Source organism: Oryza glaberrima, chromosome 9 (assembly GCF_000147395.1).
Source record: "Oryza glaberrima chromosome 9, OglaRS2, whole genome shotgun sequence".
Taxonomy (NCBI): domain Eukaryota; kingdom Viridiplantae; phylum Streptophyta; class Magnoliopsida; order Poales; family Poaceae; genus Oryza; species Oryza glaberrima.
Genome location: NC_068334.1, coordinates 9,190,165 through 9,213,406, shown reverse-complemented (window position 1 = coordinate 9,213,406; position 23,242 = coordinate 9,190,165). Strand labels below are relative to the sequence as shown.

Sequence of the window (23,242 nt, the reverse complement as noted above, 5' to 3'; positions counted from 1 at the left end):
AAACAACGTAAAAGTTCTCTTCTCGAAAATGGTTCCAGTGAGAGTATGTGTTCATTGGGGTTATTGTGCGCGCACATACTTCAGTGTTGTGTTCTGTAAAATACTGAAAAACAGAAGATCAAGCGAGCGATGACAATGTAGCGACTACTTTCGAGTTGACCTGCCAAGTAACCTTACAAGGCGCTGATTGTTAATTAAACGCCTAAACGCGACAGTAATACCAGTATCAAGCGATCGAATTGAAGAGCCTGGCTAACATTTGTAATTTCCACCATACGAGAGAGATGGATCATGTTGCTGGTGTTCAATTTGCCGAGCAAATCGAGCAAGCTTTGAGAAAGGCCGACGAGCTCGGCGACGATGACCTGAGAGCCGCGTTACGTCGTGCGAGGAACTCACCGGCTGACACGGCGTTCGAACTCCCTCTGCTGCAACTTCCCGTAGAAGACCCCGTCCATGCCGGAGCAGCAGCCACCCAGCCGGAGCAGCAGAATGCGGGACGCAGGTTGATGTGCCCAGAGCTGTATCGCGCTGCCTTCTCTGGATCTGTAGACAAGCTCCAGGAACTTCTTGTTTCACCCAGTGGAACGGCAGCAGGTACATTCATGTATCGAGTTGCATCCCAATTTGCAGAGTGCAATCTACGAATCTGAAATTAATTGTCTACATTAATTTGACTATTTTATTGACAGAGGAACAAGGAAGAAGGCATGACGGCCAGTGCGTCCTGGACGAGACCACCGCAGGGCTGAACACCGTTCTTCACTTGGCGGCCGGTCAAGGGAAGATTGGGCTTGTGAGGAAGCTCTGCGATGGCGACGACACGGCCGCGGCGGCGGTGGCGGCGCTGCTGCCGAAAGAGACCACCAAGTCGGAGACGGCGTTGCACCACGCCGCGAGGGCGGGGAGGCGCGACATGGTGTCCCTTCTCATCAGGCTAGCTCAGATGCATGGATCCGGCGCTCCCGGGCTACTGGTGACGAAGAACAGCGCGGGCGACACGGCGTTGCACGTGGCGGCACGGCACGGGCGCGTGGCGGTGGTGAAGGTCCTGATGGTGGCCGCTCCGGCCTTGTCTTGCGGTGTGAACAACTTCGGAATGTCGCCGCTGTACCTCGCCGTCGTCGGGCGGTCGATCGGCGCCGTGAAAGCCATCGTCCAGTGGAAGCACGCGTCTGCGTCTGGCCCCAAGAGGCAGAACGCTTTGCACGCAGCTGTTCTTCAGAGCGTAGGTGAGCCGTTGACCTACTGAAAACTTCACTTAGTTCTTCAGCTATTCAGAATTCAGAGACACGAAACTTTTTCCAAGAAAATGTTGTTGCAGAGCTAATTTTCAGTCTTATGTAGAAATCACACGCGAGTTATTGTCATGGAACTCGAATCTGGCCAAGGAACCCGATGAATCGGAAAGCACTCCGCTGCACTACGCGGCGTCTGATGGCGTCCGAGAGATCATCAGCATGTTGATTCAGTCGATGCCATCGGCTATGTACATCCCAGACAAAGAAGGATTGACACCTCTTCATGTCGCAGCGAAGATGGGTCATCTTGATGTCATCCAAGACATGCTGAAAGAATGCCCAGACTCTGCCGAGCTTGTCGACAACGAGGGCAGAAACATTCTCCATCTGGCCATCGAGAGAGGCCATGAACCTGTAGTGTCATACATCCTTGGCGATCCATCTGTTGCTGAGCTTTTCAATGAGCAAGACAAGAAAGGGAACACACCCATGCACTACGCGGTGAAGGCCGGGAACCCGCGTCTCGCAATTTTGGAGAGCAGAAACATCAAACTGAACATTGTTAACAACGAAGGGCAAACACCATTCGACCTCGCATCAAACACAACCGGTTTCTTGCACATGGTAGTACTCTCGATTCGAAACTAGTCGTAGCTAGCTTTGTTCATGATTTCATCGAACTAAAAATTGGTTTCTTTTCACTGTCAGATTGGTTTTTTGCTCAGACTGTCAGCCAATGGAGCTCGGTTCGGGGCGCAACGACAAGATTGCATATCCCAATGGAGCAGCAAAAATGTTAAGGAATGGAACGAGAAAACGACCAAGAACCTTGGCATCGTCGCCTTGCTGATCGCCACCATCGCCCTGACCGCCATGTTCAACGTGCCAGGAGGGTACAACTCCGACGGCGTGGCGAACCTCCGCGCGACGACGCCTTACAACGCCTTCCTGGTGCTCGACACCGTGGCCATGGCGTCCTCCGTGATCGCCACCATGCTCCTCACCTACGGCAGGGGGGCGGCACGCTCAAGCACGGCGTGGATATGCATGTCCCTCATCTTCCTCTGGATGGCGCTGATGAGCATGATCCTGGCGTTCATGGCCGCCGTCGTCTCCGGGCTGGACAGCACGACCACCAAGTACATCCTGTGGAGCATCTTCGTGCTGCCGTTCGCCTTCTTGGTCGCGCTCAGCTTCGTCTGGGCCGTGCCAGCGCCGACCTTCACCACACTGCTTCTGTTGCCTCGTGCCCTCGCCGGAGAAGACAGTGGGTGGACGCGTCGGCGCATCGGGCGGCGTTTCCGGTCGGTGGGGGTTTACCTGTTAGTTCTGTACTTGTTCTGGTTCTTGAATGCTGTGGCGTTTTTCCTTACCGTCTATGTCGTCGTAAACACGATCTGACAGGGCAGTTGTACATATTGTCTGAAAAAATGTTGTGCTATTGGTATTTCACAAGATGAAAAACAAAGGGTGAATAGCCAAAGTAGTCCTCCAAGTTTCACCTAAGGCTTGGTTTAGTCCTTGATGTTTCAATCTATCCATATTAATCCTTCAAGTTTTCATTTTAGTTCAAACTTATCCTTGAACCGACAATTCTCTTGATAAATGACACTTATACCCCCTCATCATCCACATATATAAGAGAAAAATTGCATGCTTGAATTTTTTTATAGATAATGCATATTAAATTATGTAAAACGAAAATAAAATATGTACTAGAAAGTGTATGAGATAGCAATTGCTTAAGTTTATGTGCACATGTTAAAATAATGGGAAGTACATATGCAATGTTGTTTATTCATCTTGGTTTTCTCTTATCTAGTATATAGTTGTATACAAATTAAGGGCATAAGGGACATTTTCTAATAGAAATATTGACTAAAAATAGCCATATGGCATATTAAGTGGGCCCAAGAATGATTTCAAGCCAAAACAAATATTTGGAGGAGCTATGTGGATAAAATGAAACGTAAAGGACCAAATTAAGCCTTCGTTGAAACTTGAAGGACTAAATTAGCTATTCACCCAAAAACAAATCGCACTTTCTCATCCATTCCATCAGGCTCATCCATCCGCAAATGTAAAATTCCTGACTTTCACCTGAACACGTTCATGATTTCCATTTTACTTTGACCTCTAATAAATTTTCAGGAATGCTACGTAACGGCATCCCGTACATCAGATCCTAATACCTGATACCTGATAAATTTTCAGGTTACTTTGACCGATTAAATAACAGATCCTAATACCTCTAATATATCATCCCCTAATACCTAATCGATATCAAGTGATTTCTTGGTACCGAAATTGCCTGGTATCTGGTAGGATATCGTCTGATAGGTAACCTGATAGAAATCACCTGATACCGGTTAGGACCTCATACGTAACCGGTTTCATCCGTCTGAATGGGATTTTTTTTATAGCAGCCCCCTAAATTTTCAATGCATATAAACTGATAAAAATAGGGATAGAGGATGCTCCGCTCGAACAAGTATAACGACAAAATTATCCAATCCATGAACAGCTTAGGAGTCAGCCATATTTCCCACAGCACCCTGTGTCAATTATTCCAGTTTCAGTTTTACCAAGAAAATAAATTTCAGTCAGAGTCTGCATTTTACATCGCTAATAGGGCATCGTCTTTTACAGTTTAGTTGGCTCTGAATGTGCAGTGCAGCCGGTTCCACTGGCACTGGAGCTGGTAGTGGTGCCAATTGAAAGATCGCTGTACCTATGTTCTCCCATGGCAAGAAATGGCACACCCTTGTACATCTGCGGCCGAAGAGCCGGCAACCTTGCCTCCTCCGACTGCAGGGCGTGCATAGCCTGCGCCATGGACGGCCGTTCGCTCCGGTCAGGGTGCGCGCACCACAGCCCGACGGCGAGCACGCGCTCCATCTGCAGCTCGTCGTCGCCATCGTCGCTGCACCTGAGCCTCTCGTCCACCGCCTCCACGACGGCGTTCTTGCTGTAGAGGTCCCACACCCATCTCGACAGCACGAAGAGCTCGTCGCTGTCGTCCGGTTCCTCCACGGGGCGACGGCCGGAGACGATCTCGAGGAGGACGATGCCGAAGCTGTAGACGTCGGACTCGGTGCTTGGCCTGCGCGTGTTGACGAGCTCTGGGTCGATGTACCCGGCGGTCCCGAGCACGACCTTGGTTGTCCGTGACTTGGCGCCATGGTCGACGAGCCTCGCCAGGCCAAAGTCCCCAAGCTTGGTGTTGTAGGAGGAGTCGAGCATGATGTTGCTTGGCTTGATGTCGCCGTGGACGACGCACTGCTCCCACTCTTGGTGAAGGTAGTGGAGTGCAGAGCCAAGGCCAATGATGATCTTGTACCTGTTGATGAAAGACTATCATAGTGAAAATGATATGGATGGCAAGAGAGGATTGTTTGTAGCTATTTTCACCAAGAGACTAGTACCTCCCGAGGACCGGAGACTAACTCAAAAAACTAACTTCTGGTGAATGTGGATGGATTTGAATTCTACATGCTAAATACTAAATTTTAATGATGTTCTTTATATTTTTCTAGGAAACTACACAGCTGAACCTCTAAAGAAAGAGAATTTTTACAGTCCTTTAGAAAGTACCTTGACGTATCTAAATTTTACACTAAAATTTTTGGTACCTGAAAGTACTTAGTACCTCGAAGTACCAAATTTTTCATTAGAAAATATTGTGCCTCTAGGTATCTTCTCAAGGATGATAAAATTATCCCTAAAGATAATACACAGCTGAACCTCTAAGAAACCAACTGAAGACGCAATGTGGTCTTAATTTTAGTTCCTTAATTGACTCAAATCTACCTGAAAATTTAGCTAGTCCTGTGTTATAGTTGGATAGATATACCATAGCAAAAATAAACACCTGATTAGGACTGAGTCCTGGCCTAACCTTCATAGCCTTGTGATTAGAAGAAAACTATATATCAACTTCACAATCGAAGTACAAAGGGCTGCTGGTATTTAATTAGTTAATTAATTTTCAAGTAGATGTGAGCAGCATTTTTATTCTGCAATCTATTGGGCTATCCTGTGAATTGCGCTGATTGTGGGCCAGTGGCTCTATCTAGAAGCACACCTTATTAATCACCAAACTTATCCAGTAAGATACTCAAAAGGATATGTCTTCTATTAATAACGAATTTTAAAAATTTATTACGATTTCTATTTTTTTTCATTGGACTCGTTGTATGATTTCTTTAAAAAGAACATATCATTACACTGCAAGTGTGACATCCAAGAATTACCATGAGACTGCAAGTTTGTTATCCATGAGTTACCATTAGACTGCAAGTCTGACATCCATGAGTACAACTCTTATCTCTGTTCTCCAAGAAGTTCTAAATTGAAAAAAGCAAACATATTCAGCAAAAGATGAGTTAGATATTGTACCTTTCGGCCCATGTTAGCAACCTCGCATTTTTATATATATGCTTGTCAAGACTACCTTCTGATACGAGCTCATAAACAATCAGGAGTCCCATGCAACTGTCACACCATCCTATTAATTGGACAAGGTTCCGATGCCTCAGCCGACTTATGATTTTGATCTCAGCCTCAAACTCCTTCCTCCCCTGAGCAGATGAGTCTGGTGAGAACTTTTTTATGGCCACAAGCCGTTCCTGATCATCAGTTTTCAGGAAGCCCTGGTAAACATGACCAAAACCCCCTCTTCCTAGCTTCTTCTCCTCTGCAAAGTTACCCGTCGCAGCAGCTAGTTCACTGTAATGATACCTTTTGGGGCCAACACCTTTTGCAAACTCAATTTCATCAAGTTCCTTTTTTGAATAAAAAATTTCATCAAGTTCAATCTGACAATCTCCATCAGAGATTTCATTTGATTTCTTCCATACTAATCGACGTCGTAGAAGAAAACCCATGAAAGCACATACCAGCACAAAGGATACTGCAACTGAAATAGCTATTATACCATGTAATTTACCTTGTGATTGGGAGCTCACAGTTTCTGTGCGCACAGGTGCTGCTCCTGGTGACATTATTGGTTCAGAGCTGATAGTTTCTGGGGGCACAGGTGCTGCTCCTGGTGGCATTACTGAAGAATTCATCCATGTTAGGGTGGAGTTGAATGACCATGACAGCACCCGGTGTACTTCAATGGAGCTTCCGGTAGAAGCAGAGAAACCAACAGCGACCACCTCAGGCAAGCATCTTCTCATATCAACGCTGGCACTGACATGGTAGGAGGTTCCGTTGATCCAGAAGGTGACTGCCAGTATCTCTGCACTGCTGTCGTAGCTGATATCAGCAGTCATGGTGGTGCCGCTTGCTAAGTTCTTGTCCGGTGAGGTTGCCGCGACAGAGACGATGGAGTTAACATCGATCCCGACATGGTTGCCATCCTTCTCCCATTCCTTGTTCATGTAGGTGTCAAACTCGACCGCCACGATCCTAGCGGTGCCCGTTGCGTTCTTGTTGTTGCTGCCATTGAAGAGGCCGAGGTTTCCGCCATAGCTGCGATGAGGGATGCCTGACGGGTAATGGCCGAGGAAGAAGGCCATACCGTCAGCACTGACGTCCAGGTTGGCCGGCTTGATTTGGAAGGAGAAGGTGGTCCTGAAGCTGGCCACCTCACCGGTGGTGTTGTTCCAGAGCGGCACCGGCCGTGCATACCACACGCGGCCGATGCTGCGGAGGTTTCCGTCGCTGATGTCAGTCTTTGTCAGCTCGATCGTATGGGCGTAGGGATAGGCATCGCCAGCACAGGCGATCTCTGAACCAGGGGTACAGTACGAACCAGGCTCGGAGAAGTCAAATCTGAAGTTGAGTGAGGTAGCATGGTGAACATGGATGAGCAACAGCAAGTTGTAGAGGTGAAGCTGTGTGAATAGAAGGCGATGAGAGCTCATTGCTGCCACTGCTGATGCTTGGGAGAACTGCTAGCCATAATTTTGCAAGACAGCGGGGTAGCTGTCTGACTGGCCGGCCGGCTAACCAGGTTGAAGCCTTCCAAATGGCGGACTATTAGCATTTCATAATTGGCCCAAACCCATTCATTAATAGTAGGCTATGCAATATGTCTTATCACATAGTCCAACGCTTGCAACAATGTTGCATTGTGGAGTCATAACCGGCTTCAAGTGACATGCAATTGGTCTTATCACATAATCTGACAGAGCTATGCAGCTGTGGAGGAAACCAGTTAGGCCAAAGAAGACAAGCAAATGGAGCCAAAAGGTGGTACCTGTGGAGAGATGGGAGATGCAAAGAATTCATCCTTTGGGTCATCTTGTTGCTTTATTGCTTATTATAATGAACCAGAAACCAAATCTGTGCAACCTGATGGTAAAATCTGAATGAATCAAAGAATTCCTGCGCGCCCTCCAACAACATAGAACAGAAATGATCTCCACCCGGTATGTTCAGTGATATTGCAACATGTCTCTCCGTGTAAATTTCCCTGTTTAGCATAAGCATCCAACAGAAATCAGCACAAGACGAATCATGTAACGGCAAGACATCTAACAGAGGAAGAAGAGAGATGCCGAGCGCCTGTCTGACCCTGCGCCGCCGGGACATGCGCACCAGAGCTGCAGAGCACTCCCGACGAACGTGCTGTAGCAAAAGCCCGAGCTGCACGGCGTGGGCGTGCACATGCCGGGGGAAGCAGGGGCAGTCTGGTCAACGACGCGTAACGGCGAGACGTTGTCCGGGTCAGGCAATTCGTCGAACATCCTGCGCGCGATGTGGGGCGAGCCGTGACAGCCGAGCGGGTGGTGTGGATCCTCAGGCGGGCGCGGCGGGGAAAGCTAGCTTGGAGCCATCACGCCACGCGCAGCAGGTGGTAGCGGAGATGTACGCCGGCGGGTGGATTGAGATTTTGAGGGTGCCTCTCCAATCACCTGCGGTTGCCCTACCTTACCACAGAATGGATTGAGAGTGATTAGGGGATGTCGCGCCGTCGCGTTGGCCGGCAGAGAAACTACGTTGCCGGCAACAGATCAAGGCTTTCATCATGTCCGGTGATGGAAAGCAGCTCGAGCTCCGGTTGACACAGAGCTCCGTCCACCGGCGGCCGGCGGGGAGCACGGGTCTTCTTGTCAGAGACTTCGGTGGTGTTATTTTAGATTGAAGATCAATTCTATTACGCAAAATGCGATGGTATTAGGTATAATTAATTGAGTTTTAATTATTATAAATTTGAAAAATAGATTAATTTGATATTTTAGAGCAATTTTTATATAGAAAGTTTCATACAAAACCTATCATTTAGCAGTTTGACAAGCGACTATTTAAAATTTTATCCAATTCTAAGGGTCTACGTTACTATTAGCCAGCTGTAAATATATTTTAGTGAGATAAAATATGAGAGATAAGAGCATCAGACTACATATCTGTAGCTAGCTGCAACGCGGACTCCAAGACGCAATGTATGTATGGGACCATATATTAACAGTATAATAAGCAACTATTATATGATCTAGCATGGTGGCCCGCGCAGATTGCGCAGTTAGCATCATTATATTTTCTCTCATGTAATAGCATATATGTTTTCTTAATGTATTATTCAAATATATTAAAATGACAATATAATTTTAAATTTTATACTAACTTTACGAAACTACTAATGTGTAATATTTATATTGTATTATATATACGTGTTAGTTATTAATTATTTTTAATATCAAATTTTAGTTATTTGTAAATTATATACCTATATGGATTCTAGACTCGTCTTTCAATATTTCTTTTTTTTTAATTCCGAATTTTCATTATCTGTAAATTGTATTTTTATATGGACTCTAGGCTCTTCTTCCATTTGTAAATTGTATTTTTATACGGATTCTAAACTCTACTTTAATTTTATTATATTTATTCCAAATTTTAGATTAATTTTAAATTCCTATATGGACTCTATACTCTACTTCTAATATTTCTTATTTTTTAATTATGGATTTCTATTTTTTTCTTAATTGTATTTCTATATGGACTCTATACTATACTTCTAATATTCCTTATTTTTAATTCCAAATTTCTATTATCATAATTGTATTTCTATATGGACTCTATACTCTACTTCTAATATTCCTTATTTTTAATTCCGAATTTTAATTATTTCTTAATTGTATTTCTATATGGACTCTATATTCTACCTCTAATATTCCTTATTTTCTAATATTCCTTTTTTTTTAATTCCGAATTTCAATTATTTCCTAATTATATTTCTATATGGACTCTATACTCTACTTCTAATATTCCTTATTTTTTAATTCCTAATTTCAGTTATTTTCTAATTGTATTTCTATATGGACTCTATACTCTACTTCTAATATTCCTTATTTTTAATTCCGAATTTCAGTTATTTCCTAATTGTATTTCTATATGGACTCTAATCTCCTCTTCTAATATTTCTTATTTTTTATTTCCGAATTTCAACTATTTCTAAATTGTATTTCTATATGGAATGTAGTCTCCTCTTCTAATATTTCTTATTTTTTAATTCCGAATTTCAGCTATTTCTAAATTGTATTTCTATATGGACTCTGCTTTTTTTTCTCCGATTAATGTGAGAATTTCTAGGCCGTGAGAGCGAACGTGGAGGCAACTTTTTCTATTCCTTTAATAATATAATAGATTGGCTATAAATGAATTGGAGCTAGCAGTGGACTAATGCGCTATATTATTGCTCACACGTCTCGACGTTGTAGCATGCATAAGTACGCTTGTTTACATACTAAGAATATATACACATAGGGCCCATTCAGATTGATGGCATTTTATACCATATTATTATTTGATAAAATTGATATTTATGTGGTTATATGTAGTTTGTTATTAAATATTGGTAATGTATATAGAATTTTGGCAACATTATTAACCTAATCCTATCAAAATTTGGCAATGTTGCCAATTTTACCAAAAATTTGACAATGCCAAAATTTGGTAAGGTTTATTTGATATCAATCCGAACAGACCCGTAGATATAAGCGTATATGTACGTACACCATGTATATATATTTAAATCTTGTATACGTAAACTTTATATGTATGGACTGAAATAAGTGCAACCTGTTAAAAAAAGAAAAGGGCCCGATTTGACCCATTGAATCGAATCAGCCCAATAAGGGTATGTTTGGCATATCTCCATCTCTTCTGAAGCTGAGCTCAAGCTCACTCTAGCTTCATCTAGAATAGGAGCGGGGCTGAGTAGAGCACCTCATAAAATGAACTTAAAAAGGTGGAGCTGAGTTTAGTCCGTGTTCATTTCGGATGGTTGGGAACCAAACTCCTCCGCACGAAAAACGGAGCAGCCTATTAGCACGTGAATAATTAAGTATTACTTATTTTTTAAAAAAAATAGATCATTATGATTTTTTAAAGCAAGTTTCGTATAGAAACTTTTTACAAAAAAGTATCGTTTAGCAATTTGAAAATCGTATGCGCGGAATACGATAGAGAGGGGTTGGGAATTAGGAGCAAAGAACACAGCCAGGGTGTGTTCGCTGGAGCTATTTCCCAACAGCACAGTGCGCACGGAAAACGAAGCGGTCCATTAACACGTGATTAATTAATTATTAGCTAATTTTTTTTCAAAAATGGAGCAATATGATTTTTCTAAGCAACTTTCGTATAAAAACTTTTTGCAAAAAATACATCGTTTAACAGTTTGGAAAGCGTACGTGCTCCACAACCCAACATCTGTAGCTAAATTACCCATGACACAAATTACAAAAAATAGAAAAGACTAAAAACGTGGGCTAAAAATGCTAATAGGTTGATCCGGCGCGCGATTAGTCGTCCATCAGCAATTTCACCAAAGTACGGCCCGCCTCAAGTTTAATTGACGAACAAACTGAATATAATCTATTATCTTCTATTATTATATACTAAAAATTCACTAAGCTTGCTACAAATACTCCTAAACCGCCATGTGACATCCTACAAATACTACTAAGCCACCACGTGATACACTAATAAATTAAATAAAATCTTTAAAGAAAGCAAACATCTAACCATTGATTTTCATTAAATTTGGTGGACACATTATTTGTAACCATATTAGATTTATCTATAAAAAAACCGTCTTCCCATATCTGGGCCCACCTGCGCCTGATGGCATGTACGTACGTATATACGTACGTTTCACACGTCTATTCCCTCCTCTCAATTATTTCCCCTCTTTTTTACCTATTTCTTTTCCTATTTTCACGCTTTTAGAAAAACAAAAATTCTATGCTACACAAATAAGCAAATATAACATCTAAATCAAAATACTAATATTTGATCCGCTTATTTCTTTTGATTATTTTGCATTTAAAAACTCATACAATTTAATTCAACTTTGAGAATAAATATGTCACGTTAGTTAGGGCTACATCTTCCGATTTTTCCGTGACACTTAAGAAATTATAGAATTATAAAAATAATTATATATATATTATCATCGTGCATACGTTGATAAAAAATAATAGATATAATAAAAGTAATATGAACATAACTTTGAGCAATATTAAAAAAATAGACCCCCATTCTAACACAACAATAAGTCAAAATAACATTATTAGATTATTAGATTATTAGATTTGTAGTGTGCTCCTAACAAAAAAATGATTTGTAATGTTCATACTTTCAAAATAACCGTTGAAGTTGTAATATTGTAACTTTTAATGTTTGTACATGTCGACCTTTTCCTCTACAACCGTTGGAGTTTAAACATAATTAATATTAGTATAAAGTCTATAACATCCTGTGTAGTTGACCCATATAGACCTATATAGGGCTTACCTTATGTATCATTTTAAAAGTATGAACATTACAAATCATTTTTTTGTTAGGAGCACACTACAAATCTAATAAATAGGCAGCAAACATTTTTTTAATCAACTTTGTTTAATTAGTTCCTTCACCAAAGTGTATGCCTATGCCCTTATAGAGGATTCAAGTTTTTAATGTTTGTATTGTGAACAACTAATATTACTTTCTTTTGGGAAGTGTATGTTTTCATGATATCCTAGTTTCTTTTGAAAAGTGTATGTTTTCATCTCTCAAGAGGAAATCTCCGAGACAAAGCATTATCTTTCTTTTTATATGCATATTGTATACCACTCTTTCATTCCCAACACAGGTTGTTTTAATCTTCTCAATCTATTTTTTTGCAAATCAATAAATGCAAGTTGTTTTAGCCTTCTCAAACTATTTATATGCAAATTTGTGGCAGCACGAATTGCTACTTATATTCATATTCAGGAAAAAGTCTGAATTATCCCTTATCAATCAGGGCAGTACAAATTACCCCTCAATTAAAAAACTCATTCTCCACCCTCAACTTTTTATACCGAACGAATTACCCCCTGACAGATTCTGGAGCAATTTTGGTCCTACATACTCCCTCCATTTCAGGTTATAAGACTTTCTGGCATTGTCCACATTCATATAGATATTAATGAATCTAGGCATACATATATCTAGATATATTAACATATATATGAATATGAGCAATGCTAGAAAGTCTTATAATACGAAACGGAGGAAGTAACTTATACGTGGCAGTCTAGTTAGCATAAAAAAAGTAGGGCTCACATGTGATGACAAAAAGAAGAGGACAAGTGGATCCCACCATTTTTTTATTTTTCTATGTTGATTGAACTGCGTAGGACCAAAACTATTTCGGAGTCAGTCAGGGGGTAATTCGTTCGATATGAAAAGTTGAGGGTGAAGAATGTCTGGTTTTTGAAATGAGGGGTATCATACTACCATATAGCTAGGAGGGAAATTCGGATTTTTTTTTTCCTTACATGTATATGTGATACATAAAGACGGCACGCTATCCATGAGAATTAGCCTTCCCAACTATATATATACACCTCCTTGGCTACAACAATTTATTTATATGGTCACATTCGACTACGTCAACTATGGCTACAGGGTATCAACCCAACGCGAATGGCTGGTAAGGCTAAAACCCAATAAGTTGTAGCAGTGAAGCCAATCGGACCTTACGACACACTTACCTATCTGCTAAGTTTCGACGTCGCCCCTGCTACTTTGCTGACTCTTTTCCATCGATTTTGTCACTACTGAGTACGCACCATCAATTCCTTTTCCGGTTTACCCCCCCCCCCCCCCTCTGTCAAGCATTGCCGTCAGTTTTACCCCCATTCCGCGACAAGTGGATTTTATTTTTGGTTTGTCAACATGATATGCTATTTGAAGTGATTTAGAAATTTTAGAAAACTGTGTTCAGAATTGAACTTGTTATCCATAAAAGAAGGAGATGAGGAATTGAACTTGTGATCATTTTCCTTTTGCCTACATTTTATTTAGGGCCCCTTTGATTCGTAGGAAAAATATAGGAATTTTGGAGGATTTCAATCCTATGGAAAGAAATCCTATGAAGGCCTTTGAAACAAAGGATTGAATCCTATCCAATCCTTTAAAATTTATATGGAATGGGTAATCCTATGTACATTTTGGAGGAAAGTTAGCAAGAGGTCTAACCTCTTGGAACATTTCCTCTGAGTCTATCTCTCTCATCTGATCTATCTCTCTCATCTGATTCCTGCGTTTTTCCTGTGGTCCAATCAAACGGCCATTCCTGTGTTTTTTCTGTGTTTTGCAATCCTCTGTTTTACAATTGTATTCCTATCAGAATTCTGTGTTTTTTCTATTCCTCTATTTTTTTCATTCCTACGATTCAAAGGGCCCTTAGAGATTAATTTTTAGGATGTCCACTTGTTCCCCTTTCTTTTCCTTTCAGTGAGCTCCTGACCTCAGTCCTCCAGAAATTCCATTTACCTGCACGTCTGTCTGATATTTCTTTATGAAGGTCTCAAACTGAAATGGTCCAGCCCTGATAGAACACCAGCAAAGGCTCACGGCCCATTTCTATTACTACATAGCTGTACCTATTTTGGGACTGAGGACAAATGGCTGATTACCCAAAGAGGCCCATCCTCTCAACTGTCAAGCCTCAATACTGATCCTGTTCTTTATTCAGCAAGATCCCGACATTCCAACTGCCCACACAATCGTGCCCATGAAACCAGGGGCCACGGTTACTGATCCGCTGGTTTCGAGCAGTACCCAGTTCAGATCAAAGAAACGGACCCCACGATCCCCCCATCACATGAGCTGAGCCTCTTCTGCTGTCACCATTTCAGTTTATTCTGTTTTCTGCTGGCGCATTGGCTGATGCAGGGAGCTCCGGCCATGGCGACATCAGAAGACACTCTTGTTTAGTCCGATTGGGAATATTAAACGAGTCCTCTTCAGGGGGTCTAAATCCAGATTCTGTACCTAGTTGGTGGTTGCGCACTCACTCACTCACTCACTCTCAGTCAGCTAAGCTCCACTGGTAATCTCTTCTTGCGGGCTCTCCTCTCCAGATGCGCTTCTAGAACTTTCCATGCTCCCTACTGCATTCTGTTCCTGTAGTTTTTGCTGCGTCCTATGGCGAGGGATTAATGCGGATTGCCAGGCGCCAACTTCGTGGATCTCGGTGGGGAAATAGTGGGAGAGATCTGTGGTCTTTCAGTAGTCGGCGGTAGGATGATTGCGCGCAAGAGTTGATTCGTTGCAGAAAACCGCCTCAGATTTGAGGACCCGGTCTGAACTAAAATTCGGGTTTTCAGTATATTCCAGCATGAGAATGATGCCGTTTTTCACCTGTTTGCGACGCATTGTCTGATTTTCTGCTGGGATTTGCAAGGATACCCTTTTTTTTTTCTTTTTAGATTCGCATGCCCACTTTGATTATGTACTAGAATGAGGCAGGCTGCGGTTATTATATTGAGCAAAGGTCAAATTTCTTTACTACATCCAGAGATTAGTGTACTTCCGATGCAGTAACTGTCCATCTTTTAGTTTTATTCTTTTCAGATTAGACGCATTAAGATAATTGCATACTTACTGTATGAATGTTTCGTTCTTGTAACTTTTATCAGTGATATGCCTCACAATCATTAACACATTATCAGTGTACTGCCTGCTGCCACTCTGATTCGAGTCAAGTTTGTTGTGCAGAGCACTGCTCCAGTTAATATACGTAGTTCAGTAATTAATTTCGGAGGTCAATAATATCGTCATACCACTTATTGTGCTTCTTGTAAGTGTCACATGGAGCCATCTTTGTTATTCCAATGATATTGGCCCAAATCGATTTCATCAAATTTCTTGGAACATGCTCAAATTTTAAGTGGGGTATTACCGTATTAGTGGGAAATGTTCGATCTTTCTATAGATGGTGCTGGGTATATATCCCAAGTGGTGATTTGTTGCTGAAAGTGCTCCTCCTTTTGAAAGATTGTGTTTTCAGTAGATGCTATCACTGAAGAATCATTTGATGTTTTAGGTTTTTAGCTCTTAGCATTATCTGGCTGCAGTTGTTAGGCCACCTTGATTTGATGTAGATATTAGCCTGTAGCCATTATCATGCAAGATCTAATTTGTTGTGTATTCTCAGAGTTTACTGTACTCTCGATGCTGTAACCGTCCTTTCTTCTGATTTCTTTTAGAGATATTAAATGTTAAGATCATTTCAGACTTGCATTCTGTGATTGCTTTGGTTACTGCAACTTTATTAGTGAACAGCACCTTGCTGTAATCTTGCTGATTGAATTCTATTTTGATGTGCAGAGTATTACCCAGTTCAGTAATTAATTCGTGAGTTGCTCAATGGAAGTTATTCTAGTCATCTCACTCGTTTTGCTTCTTGTACTAGGAGCCATCTTTGTTATTCCAAAATCCAACAACAATGGTAAAAGTTGCATCAATTGCAATATTTAGTTTTAGTTGCTTTAAACTAATTGGCACTGACTAATGTAATGCAGGTAAAGGGAAGGAAATACAATCACCAAACGGTGGAATGGTGAATTTCTTTTTCTATATTTGGATAGTGTAGTTTTCTGTAAAAGTTGTACATGTAATTTTATTTAACAAAAAGATTTATCTCCAAAAAAAAAAACACCATGAGGCTTCAGAATTCAGAATAAGCTTTCTGTTTATTGATCTAAGGATACACTTGACTCATTGTTGGTTCATTAAAAGTACACTCCATTCTCACTATTTGCCCATGGAATTTCACATTCAGAAATTTAGGAGCTATACAAAGAAAGAGGTATCGACTCACAACACAAGGAAGGATTGTTGGATCATAGTCAAGGACAAGGTTGGAAGAAGATGATATTCCAGTTTTGCAATTGATTTTGTGTAACAAAACTATGAAGTTTGAAATTGGAAAATTTGCACTATTTTGTCTGATGATTGCTGATTTCGTGATTGATCCAGGTGTACGACGTAACCTCTTATGTAGAGGAACATCCAGGTGGTGATGAAATTCTAAACAATGCCGGTGGTGATTCAACAGAGGGATTTTTGGGGTCTGTATCTTATCACCTCAATTATACCATACTATGTCAATATTGTTCTTGAATCTTTTCTGTAGCATAATACTATGTTGCTGCTTTAGCATGAATCGCAGAAGTGTCTCATGTTACTTTGCTGCATCTTTTCCGAGGTGAAATCTAATTTAGTTTTTATAGTAACTTACTAATTGACAGTGCTAGACTTATGGATCCCTGTTTACTCCATCGAAATTACTCAATTGACTAACATAGTAAATGTTGCTAATGACATTTATAATTTTCTGTAACAGCAACAAGCAAAGGCAATTACGCTCTTATTTTACCTGTCAATGAATTTCCATTCTTTCTGGTGTATTCCAATGGTATTGTGCAATGGTTTCCTGTGTTTGAGTACTGGTCATGTATTTTTGTCATCATTGAAACTATTTATGCTCAGCGACATACACCCATAAATCCATATCCGTGATTTTAGGGACATGTGGATGTTACTGATTTTAATACATTTAACATTGACCATTTCAAGAACCAAAAAGAAAATCTAGATGATGGATGCTCCAAAGGGTAGTGTTACTTTCTCAACTGCGACACTGAAGGGGATCTTTCTTCTCATATCATTCTCAAGACCGCAAATTCTGATTTTTGCTTTTACTGATTCCCCTTTTCACTTTCACAAGTGTTGTACGCGTCATTTTTTTATGACTCAGGTAAATAAAATAACTCTTACGCGCTTTTCAGACCGCAACATGGCTTTAGAGTCTTCGAGATCATCGAAGATTTCTGCATCGGCAAACTGAAGGACTGATGATGATAGAGATGAGAGGCTCAGGAATCTCCCAAATGTGAACCCTTGCGTTCCACGGATGTTCCTTGAATATGACGAGTGAAACTGTCTCCTGCCTGTGATGAGGACTGGCCCCAAGCTCCGTGGTTCTCATTTCATCTTTGACCTGGCACTCTTACTAGTAGCAGTGTTTGGACCATATGGACTATATTTATGTGAGTTCAATCTCAATGTTTTCGTCGATTTATCTCTTTGAAAAGATATGTTTCCTTAGATTTATGGAACTTTCTCAGGCAAGACAACGAAATGTGCCAACTTTTGTATTTATTGTTTCTACTACAATGACAATGATATGCATTTTTTACTTGGTCCAATTCTCCCCCTTGTCGTGTCTGAGGATTACACGGCTGTTGGGTTTCAGGAAACACGTTTGGAATTTTCATGTGCTCATGCTTGTGTTGGTGAAGTAATCTGGGTGGCTACAATAAGAATATTTTTTTTCAAGATCTAGTCCATTTTTCCTGATGAGAAAATCAAGAGTTTGTACAACTATTTTGGTTCATTTGTCCTGATGAGAATCATGATATTGTACTTCAAGAGTATAAAACTGCTGACAAAATTATATTCTTTGGATGCTCAGAACATGATCAAGATCTTATTTTCCTTGACACAAATCAATAATAATAATACTAATAATAATACAAAGAAACACTCTCATTTGGGGAAAAAAAAGAGAGAAAAATTAAGTACTAGTACTACTATTTCTCATCTCTATTGACCTAGGAAGAAAGCTTCTGCTCTTCTTCCCTCCTCTGTTCTTTCATGGCAACAGCTAAAGAACAGAGGGTGGTCACCATGAACTGCTTCTCTAGTGTTCATTAGCTATGTGAGGATCGGATCGGGTTGGATTGGATTGGATTGGATTGGGTTGAGTTTGGTCACCATTGATCTGGTTCTGTTCATAATCTCATGCGAAGAAGCTGGTGATATCAATGGTGAATCCGGGGTCGAACTCGAAGGCGTCGAGGGCGGAGAGGTCGGCGTCGACCATGGCGGTGGCGGGCGCCGGCTGCGCGGTCGCCGTCGTCGTCGTCGCGGCGACGAGCACGGACACCACCTCCTGGAGCTCGGCGTCCCGCCACGCCGCATCGCCGCCGCCGGCCGCCGCCTGGTGGAACGACGCGGCGGCCATCGAGTCGGAGGTCGCCGGCGAGGCCGCCGACGACGCGGCGGCGGCGAGGCGGTTCTCCGGCGTCGACGGCGCGGAGAACGGGTTGTGCTGATCCGGCGGCGCCAGGCCGCTCACCGGCGACGACAGGCAGAACGGCGGCATGGCGTTCCAGCCGCCGCCGCCCTGCTGTTGCTGCGGCGGCGCCGTCAGCCCCTCGATCTTCACCGTCAGGCCGGAGCTCAGGTCGTGGAGGCGGCTCTCGGCGGCGGCGTTCGTGTCCGTCTCCGTCTCCGGCTTGCCGGCGCCGGCGGCCACCGCCTTGTGGACGCACGTGTGCTCGCCGTGGTAGATCACGTCGAACACCGTCGCGTCCTCGTCGGTGCGCTGCACCTGCTTCGTCGCCATGCATCCCTGCGAGTTGCGGTGGGTGCAACGGTAGTAACCCCTGAAAAAAAATGTTTTTAGAAACCTTGCAATCGATCAAAGATTCTTAAAATTCTTCAGAAAAGTTTGTGTGATTTCGAAAACAATCAAACTAATTGGCAGGATTATTTGACAACACATCCAATTAGATGCATGCAAACAAACAGGTGGTCCTATGATCCTATCTGAATTTCTGACAGGTGGAATCCAAGCATTTGAGAACAGAGGAAAGGCTGCAGCTGCTTTCACCATGATAAAGAAAAGACAGCCACAAACAACCAAACCAAGCAGGAAAGCAAAGCAGATATATCTTTGATGATGCCACAGCACAAAGCTTATGAAAAACGCATGTGCAGATTAGGCTATGAAAATGGTGGAAACAAACACCTTTTTTGTACTGAAATATTGGGGGGGAAAAGTAGAGGGAAATCAGAAAAATACCAACCTTGGGTGCTTGGCTCCAAGAATCTCTTTCTGCCCATACTTTCTCCAGCTATGGCCATCATCTACCGGTGGATTCTCCACCCCTCCCGTCGAGCTCACCCTAATCTGATGCCTCTTCTTCTCCGTCGACGTCTTCCTGCAAAAATCAATCAAAAAAATTCGAAACAAACAAAAAATTAAACTCAATCAATCATTCCCCCAAAAATTCAGCTAAAAATGAACATGAACAATTAATCTTTGTATATATTCACCTCTTCTTGGTGGCCTTGAAAGGCAAGTCGGAGACGTCGCTGAGGGGGCTGGGAGTCGCCGAGTCGAGGTCACCGGCGGCGACAGCGGCGGCGGAGCGCTTGCGGTGGCCGTCGAAGTGGCCGGACCTGATCATGCCGATGGAGCGCTCGGTGACGGAGAAGATCTGCGAGGCCAGGTGCTTGCAGAGGTCGGGGGAGCCGGAGCCACCCAGGTGTCCCTCCAGCTGCCTCACGAGCTCCTTGATGTGGCTCAGCTCCGTCACCACCAGCCGCCCTCCTCCATTGCCCTCCATGCTCTCCATCACCCCTCAACCCTTGATCGATCTCTTCCTGCTCTCACCAACCTAGATAAATTGCTAGCTAGCTAGCTCGATCTTGCAGGTTGCAGCTAAGCTCGCTTCGCGGTACAAGAATGGCAAGAACGACCAAGAAGAGTGATCAAGAATTGGGTAAAAAGATCGAGATGGCGAGAGCGCATGTGGAGTGAGGCGCAGCTGCGAGGGGAGCTCGAGCTTATAAAGAGGAGGGGAGGAGGGGGTCGAGAGGTAGAAGAAGAAGAAGAAGAAGAAGAAGAAGAAGGGGATTGGAGAGGTGAAGAAGAAGCGCGTTGGTGGTGAGTGGGGGAGAAGAGGATTTTGACCGGTGAGAGAGCTAGATGGCGACGGCGAGAGGGGGTTCTTTGGATTTGATTGGCCAACGCCATGTCGGATCGATCGGGCTAAGCTACATTAGCTTAGCTAGTGGACAGTGTTGGGGTGATGCAATGATCCATTAAACAAATTTTAGATTAGTGGAGGGTTGTACCCAAAAGCGTCAGCTTGGACACTTTGGTTTGGAACAACATCAAATAAAAAAAACTAGATTTAAAGGGAGATTTGTACCTCCAAATATGTTTAAAAAGAAAATGTAAGTGTATTGGGGATTGAACATGCGATCTCGATGTTAAAACCACACACCTCTTGCAACTGCACTATCAAGTGCAAATCGTGTGTGTGTGTCTATATATATATATATATATATATATATATATATATATATATATATGTATGTATGTATGTATATGTTGGTGGAAATACTTTTGTCTGTTCTACTTTATTTCTGGATGTTTCGGAGATGGTTTGTAATTAAAATGTCAGCTACAAAGTAACCATGGATTAAATTATGTGGAAGATAGTTTTGTATTAGCACATATGTTTGTGAGGTTGAACCTATGCACAAAATGACATTGGTTGTCCGTAAATTATTTGTCATTGTTTTATATATTTTTCAGGTGAAAATTTGATATATGCTGCATAGATACCACAATCAACTCGATAATGTAATGGCCCCATCGTTTGGCTTTTCTTTTAATAAGCCAAAACGGCTTATTAGAGAATAAAAATAAATTTGTAGATAAAACTTTTATATATATATTCTCGGTGACTTAAAAGCCAATGCTGAAAAAGAAACTACATTGAAAATACCTCAAAATAAATATCAAAATTAAGTTTGAAAATTCAAATTTTGGCTTTTTCTTTGGCTGAATAGGCTATCCGATAGGAGCCTAAATTATTGTTTTATATATTTTTCAGGTGAAAATTTGATATATGCTGCATAGATACCACAATCAACTCGATAATGTAAATTAAGTGTGGAGGAGGACTAAAGTCCAAAATAGCTAAACTAAAGCTAGTTAATTTACTTGGGCGAGAAGTTCACTGATGATATTATACGATTCTACGTGGACACGTACACACAGCCCTTTGCCACTACTCCAATCTCTTGTCTTTGTTTTTTTGTTTTTTGGTGGCATCACATCTAAAAGAAAAAGGTTATTCGATATACAAACGACGAACGCTAAAAGCCTATATATGTGACATATTGCGACGCTGTCCAGTTCATATTGGGAATATTTTCATGCTGTTTCAGTTAGACATATATACATCTCTTTCAAGTGCTCTGGTCGGTATATGTGCTACTGGCTCGTTTTTTTTTTCTTAAAGAAAATGCTAGTAGCTTTGTTAGTTGCATGGTGCTTTTTTTTGGGTTGTTTCTCTAAGACCTTCAGTTGCTATCATTTCACTCTGTTTCACACTGAAAGTACTGCGTCCATTCATTCATTGTCCGTATGAAAATCAGTGGAGGCTTTTTTTTCCTCATTTCTTGTCTCTTTTACACTTACTGTGCCTAGTGTTTATTCCAAATTAAGGGCAGGTAAATTGTACCTTTTGAAAATGAAGAGGATCTTATTGAAGTTATGTATACGTATGGCATCTGGAATGTACACCTGGGCGGCCGCCTGATGTTGCTGTATCATGAGCACGCAGGCTAATGTCATTCAGATAGTGATGCTTAAAAGAATTGATATTGAAACGTAGGGTAGTATATATGATAGAAACGCATGTGCACTACTAATTATAATTAAGTAGTACCTTTTGGAAATGTACTAATATATGATCAGTTCATTGTTGATTTGTTGATTAGAGCGGAAAGAAAAAGGAAATTTATTGATACCCAAAATATTTTTGTTGCATATATATATATATATATATATATATATATATATATATATATATATATATATATATATATATATATATATATATATATATGGTACGCGTGGAATTAAAACAATGAACGAATTATTTCTGCATAAGCTAGAAATAACCAGGAAAGCAAAGCAGCACAACATATCACTAATGTAAAACTAACCCGGTTTAAAACATGGGAATTTTTACAAAAACTTCACACGATTTTTCCAAATATTCCTTTTTTCTGATATGGGCAAATATTACTACAAAATTTCAAATGTGTGCGCGCCAAATCCTAGTACTCTCTATAGACGAGTCAAACACATTCAAATAACACTTATTTACAAGTAACCATGCGTACTAAATTAAGGCTCGTCGACAAGTAAATTAAACTCAACCTGATATGGGGATTTTTAAGGATGCCGACTGCTGGTCCATAATCTTCTATCGATGTTGACTAGTTCAATTCTGCCCTTTGCATGATCGAAAAGGAAATCATGAACCTGCAGCTGCTGCTCATGCATGCATACTAGCTAATTATCGATCCAATGGATGATGTACAATATTTTTCTAAAAACAGATTTAACTAACTGCACCAAGAAGCAGATCGAGATAGTATAATCAGAGCTGTCGTTTAGCCACACAGGTATCATTTCCATATGATAATGAATAGTATATCTCATCAGCAGCCATGTTGCTGATAATATACAGTGATTTTTATATGCTTGCAAGTGGCCATGTTATGTTCATATTTAATTATTTCAACCATCATTTGCTTGCGCCGTTATTAGTCCCAATCTGGTCTGTTGACAGAAAATATTACCACCCTCAGGATTAGCTCGCTAGTCATGGTAGTGATTGAGCTTTCAAGCTCGTTAAATTTCCTCAGTATTTCGTTTCTCACTACAAGGAAAACACTGTTCTTGTAGTAGAATCAATCACTATCTTTGCTGCATGTTTGACGGGATCGATGAGACTAGACTGTTACTATCAGTACTCTGGGACAATCTTTGAAACAAAACAAATGTTAATTGCCTATATGCAACCAGTCGATATTGACCGTCTCACTGCAAGAAAACTTCATGGGAAGACGCG

General features: G+C 41.5%; 4 protein-coding genes across 9 annotated transcripts; 2 read left to right on the top strand and 2 right to left on the bottom strand.

Moving 5' to 3' along the window:
* Positions 1–284: 284 nt before the first annotated feature.
* LOC127783918 (ankyrin repeat-containing protein At5g02620-like) lies at positions 285–2,728 on the top strand. The gene is made up of 4 exons (XM_052311078.1): positions 285–597; positions 693–1,232; positions 1,348–1,865; positions 1,950–2,728. Exons 1-4 carry the CDS (start codon positions 285–287, stop codon positions 2,640–2,642), a joined length of 2,064 nt encoding a protein of 687 aa, XP_052167038.1. The 3' UTR covers positions 2,643–2,728.
* A 1,041-nt stretch (positions 2,729–3,769) lies between these two features.
* On the bottom strand, positions 3,770–8,312 carry LOC127783917 (L-type lectin-domain containing receptor kinase IX.1-like). Of its 4 annotated transcripts, XM_052311077.1 has the most exons (4): positions 7,767–8,312; positions 7,450–7,665; positions 5,640–7,391; positions 3,770–4,581 (listed from the first exon to the last, which is right to left on the bottom strand). In XM_052311077.1, the coding sequence occupies exons 3-4, from the start codon at positions 7,112–7,114 to the stop codon at positions 3,885–3,887; spliced, it is 2,172 nt and encodes a 723-aa protein (XP_052167037.1). In that variant the 5' UTR covers positions 7,115–7,391; positions 7,450–7,665; positions 7,767–8,312; the 3' UTR covers positions 3,770–3,884. The 4 variants fall into 4 exon arrangements, with proteins under 4 accessions (XP_052167037.1, XP_052167034.1, XP_052167036.1 ...); XM_052311074.1 differs by having other exon boundaries at positions 5,640–7,665; XM_052311076.1 differs by having other exon boundaries at positions 5,640–7,665; positions 7,791–8,312.
* Positions 8,313–14,211: 5,899 nt separating this feature from the next.
* LOC127784843 (cytochrome B5-like protein) lies at positions 14,212–17,770 on the top strand. Of its 3 annotated transcripts, XM_052312240.1 has the most exons (7): positions 14,213–14,559; positions 15,228–15,309; positions 15,840–15,960; positions 16,034–16,071; positions 16,294–16,371; positions 16,491–16,582; positions 17,303–17,770. In XM_052312240.1, the coding sequence occupies exons 3-7, from the start codon at positions 15,879–15,881 to the stop codon at positions 17,367–17,369; spliced, it is 357 nt and encodes a 118-aa protein (XP_052168200.1). In that variant the 5' UTR covers positions 14,213–14,559; positions 15,228–15,309; positions 15,840–15,878; the 3' UTR covers positions 17,370–17,770. The 3 variants fall into 3 exon arrangements, with proteins under 3 accessions (XP_052168202.1, XP_052168200.1, XP_052168199.1); XM_052312242.1 differs by lacking the exon at positions 15,228–15,309 and having other exon boundaries at positions 14,212–14,810; XM_052312239.1 differs by lacking the exon at positions 15,228–15,309 and having other exon boundaries at positions 14,214–14,559; positions 17,303–17,769.
* Positions 17,771–17,934: 164 nt separating this feature from the next.
* Positions 17,935–20,205, bottom strand: LOC127784842 (transcription factor WRKY19-like). Its single transcript, XM_052312238.1, has 3 exons — positions 19,638–20,205; positions 19,388–19,522; positions 17,935–18,964 (listed from the first exon to the last, which is right to left on the bottom strand). Exons 1-3 carry the CDS (start codon positions 19,937–19,939, stop codon positions 18,316–18,318), a joined length of 1,086 nt encoding a protein of 361 aa, XP_052168198.1. The 5' UTR covers positions 19,940–20,205; the 3' UTR covers positions 17,935–18,315.
* Positions 20,206–23,242: the final 3,037 nt, after the last annotated feature.

What these genes read in the sequence shown, in the direction of transcription:
- LOC127783918 (XM_052311078.1), top strand. Translation starts at nt 285, where the DNA reads ATGGATCATGTTGCTGGTGTTCAATTTGCCGAGCAAATCGAGCAAGCT. An exon ending in AGCTGTTCTTCAGAGCGTAG is followed by an intron (nt 1,233 to 1,347) that starts GTGAGCCGTTGA and finishes AGTCTTATGTAG; the next exon opens with AAATCACACGCGAGTTATTG. An exon ending in CAACCGGTTTCTTGCACATG is followed by an intron (nt 1,866 to 1,949) that starts GTAGTACTCTCG and finishes TTTCACTGTCAG; the next exon opens with ATTGGTTTTTTGCTCAGACT.
- LOC127784842 (XM_052312238.1), bottom strand. Translation starts at nt 19,939, where the DNA reads ATGGAGAGCATGGAGGGCAATGGAGGAGGGCGGCTGGTGGTGACGGAG. An exon ending in TTCAAGGCCACCAAGAAGAG is followed by an intron (nt 19,523 to 19,637) that starts GTGAATATATAC and finishes TGATTTTTGCAG; the next exon opens with GAAGACGTCGACGGAGAAGA. An exon ending in CTTGGAGCCAAGCACCCAAG is followed by an intron (nt 18,965 to 19,387) that starts GTTGGTATTTTT and finishes ATTTTTTTTCAG; the next exon opens with GGGTTACTACCGTTGCACCC.
- LOC127783917 (XM_052311075.1), bottom strand. Translation starts at nt 7,114, where the DNA reads ATGAGCTCTCATCGCCTTCTATTCACACAGCTTCACCTCTACAACTTG. An exon ending in TTGCTAACATGGGCCGAAAG is followed by an intron (nt 4,582 to 5,639) that starts GTACAATATCTA and finishes TTTCATCAACAG; the next exon opens with GTACAAGATCATCATTGGCC.
- LOC127784843 (XM_052312242.1), top strand. Translation starts at nt 15,879, where the DNA reads ATGGAAGTTATTCTAGTCATCTCACTCGTTTTGCTTCTTGTACTAGGA. An exon ending in TCCAAAATCCAACAACAATG is followed by an intron (nt 15,961 to 16,033) that starts GTAAAAGTTGCA and finishes AATGTAATGCAG; the next exon opens with GTAAAGGGAAGGAAATACAA. An exon ending in AATCACCAAACGGTGGAATG is followed by an intron (nt 16,072 to 16,293) that starts GTGAATTTCTTT and finishes TTTCACATTCAG; the next exon opens with AAATTTAGGAGCTATACAAA.